General features: G+C 56.0%; 1 protein-coding gene across 1 annotated transcript in view; it reads right to left on the bottom strand.

Annotated features, from left to right (window-relative positions):
• Nucleotides 1-13: 13 nt before the first annotated feature.
• The window catches only part of EMH_0068830 (uncharacterized protein), a gene marked incomplete at both ends in the record, with an annotated part of 2363 nt that continues 1664 nt past the window's right edge, over nt 14-712 (bottom strand). The window contains 2 exons of the mRNA XM_013498802.1: nt 14-209; nt 387-667. Coding sequence (XP_013354256.1) covers nt 14-209; nt 387-667 — 477 coding nt within the window. The remainder of the gene's footprint in view (nt 210-386; nt 668-712) is intronic.

The following is a 712-nucleotide window of genomic DNA, read 5'->3' as shown; positions in this document are numbered from 1 at the left end:
AACATTTCATCTATTAGCTTTCTCCTGCAGCCGTTGCTGCTGCTTCCCTCTGCCGCAGATGCTGTTGCTCCGGCCCCCCCTTCGCCTTGGTTGTTGCCGTTTCCACTGCTGCTGCTGCCGGTTGTGCTGCTGTTTTCCCCCGCTTACCTGCTGTTGTTGTTGCTCCTGCTGCAGTTCCTGCATCATCATCAGCTGCTTTTGCAGCCTTTCTGCAGCAGGAGTAGCAGCGGCTGCTGCTTGTGCGACAGCTGCTGCTACTCCGCAGCTCTCTATTACCTTCCCTCTTTCTCTCCCCTCAGGTGTTGCTGCTCCTACTGCTGCCGCTGCAGCAGCACCAGCACCTTCAGGGAGTGCTACAGTCGTGGTCCTGGGCTGTTTCCAATTACTCTTGCTTCGTCCGTGCATCCTTTTTCTGCTGCTTCTCTTTCTTCTCCTTGTCTTCGTCCTGTTGCTTCTTTTCCTCCTGCTTGTCCGCCTGCCGCTGCAGCTCTTCCTGCTGTCTATTTTTCTGCTTCTGCTCCTCCTGCTGCAGCTTTTCCCGCTGCTGCTCTTCCTGCTGCTGTTCCCGCTGCTGCTCCTGCTGTTGCTCCCTCTCTTGCAGCTGGCTCCCACTCGGTTGTTCCTGCTCTATGAAGACAGCTCCCCTTCTCGCCTCTTCGAGTTGGTACTGCAGCAGATGAATACGCTGCAGCAGCTGCTGCTCTTCTTGTTG

The sequence above is a fragment of the Eimeria mitis genome, genomic scaffold (assembly GCF_000499745.2).
Source record: "Eimeria mitis Houghton genomic scaffold, Emh_scaff3718, whole genome shotgun sequence".
NCBI lineage: Eukaryota > Apicomplexa > Conoidasida > Eucoccidiorida > Eimeriidae > Eimeria > Eimeria mitis.
The sequence above is the reverse complement of the archived record's forward strand: the minus strand, read 5'-3'. Positions and strand labels throughout refer to the sequence as shown.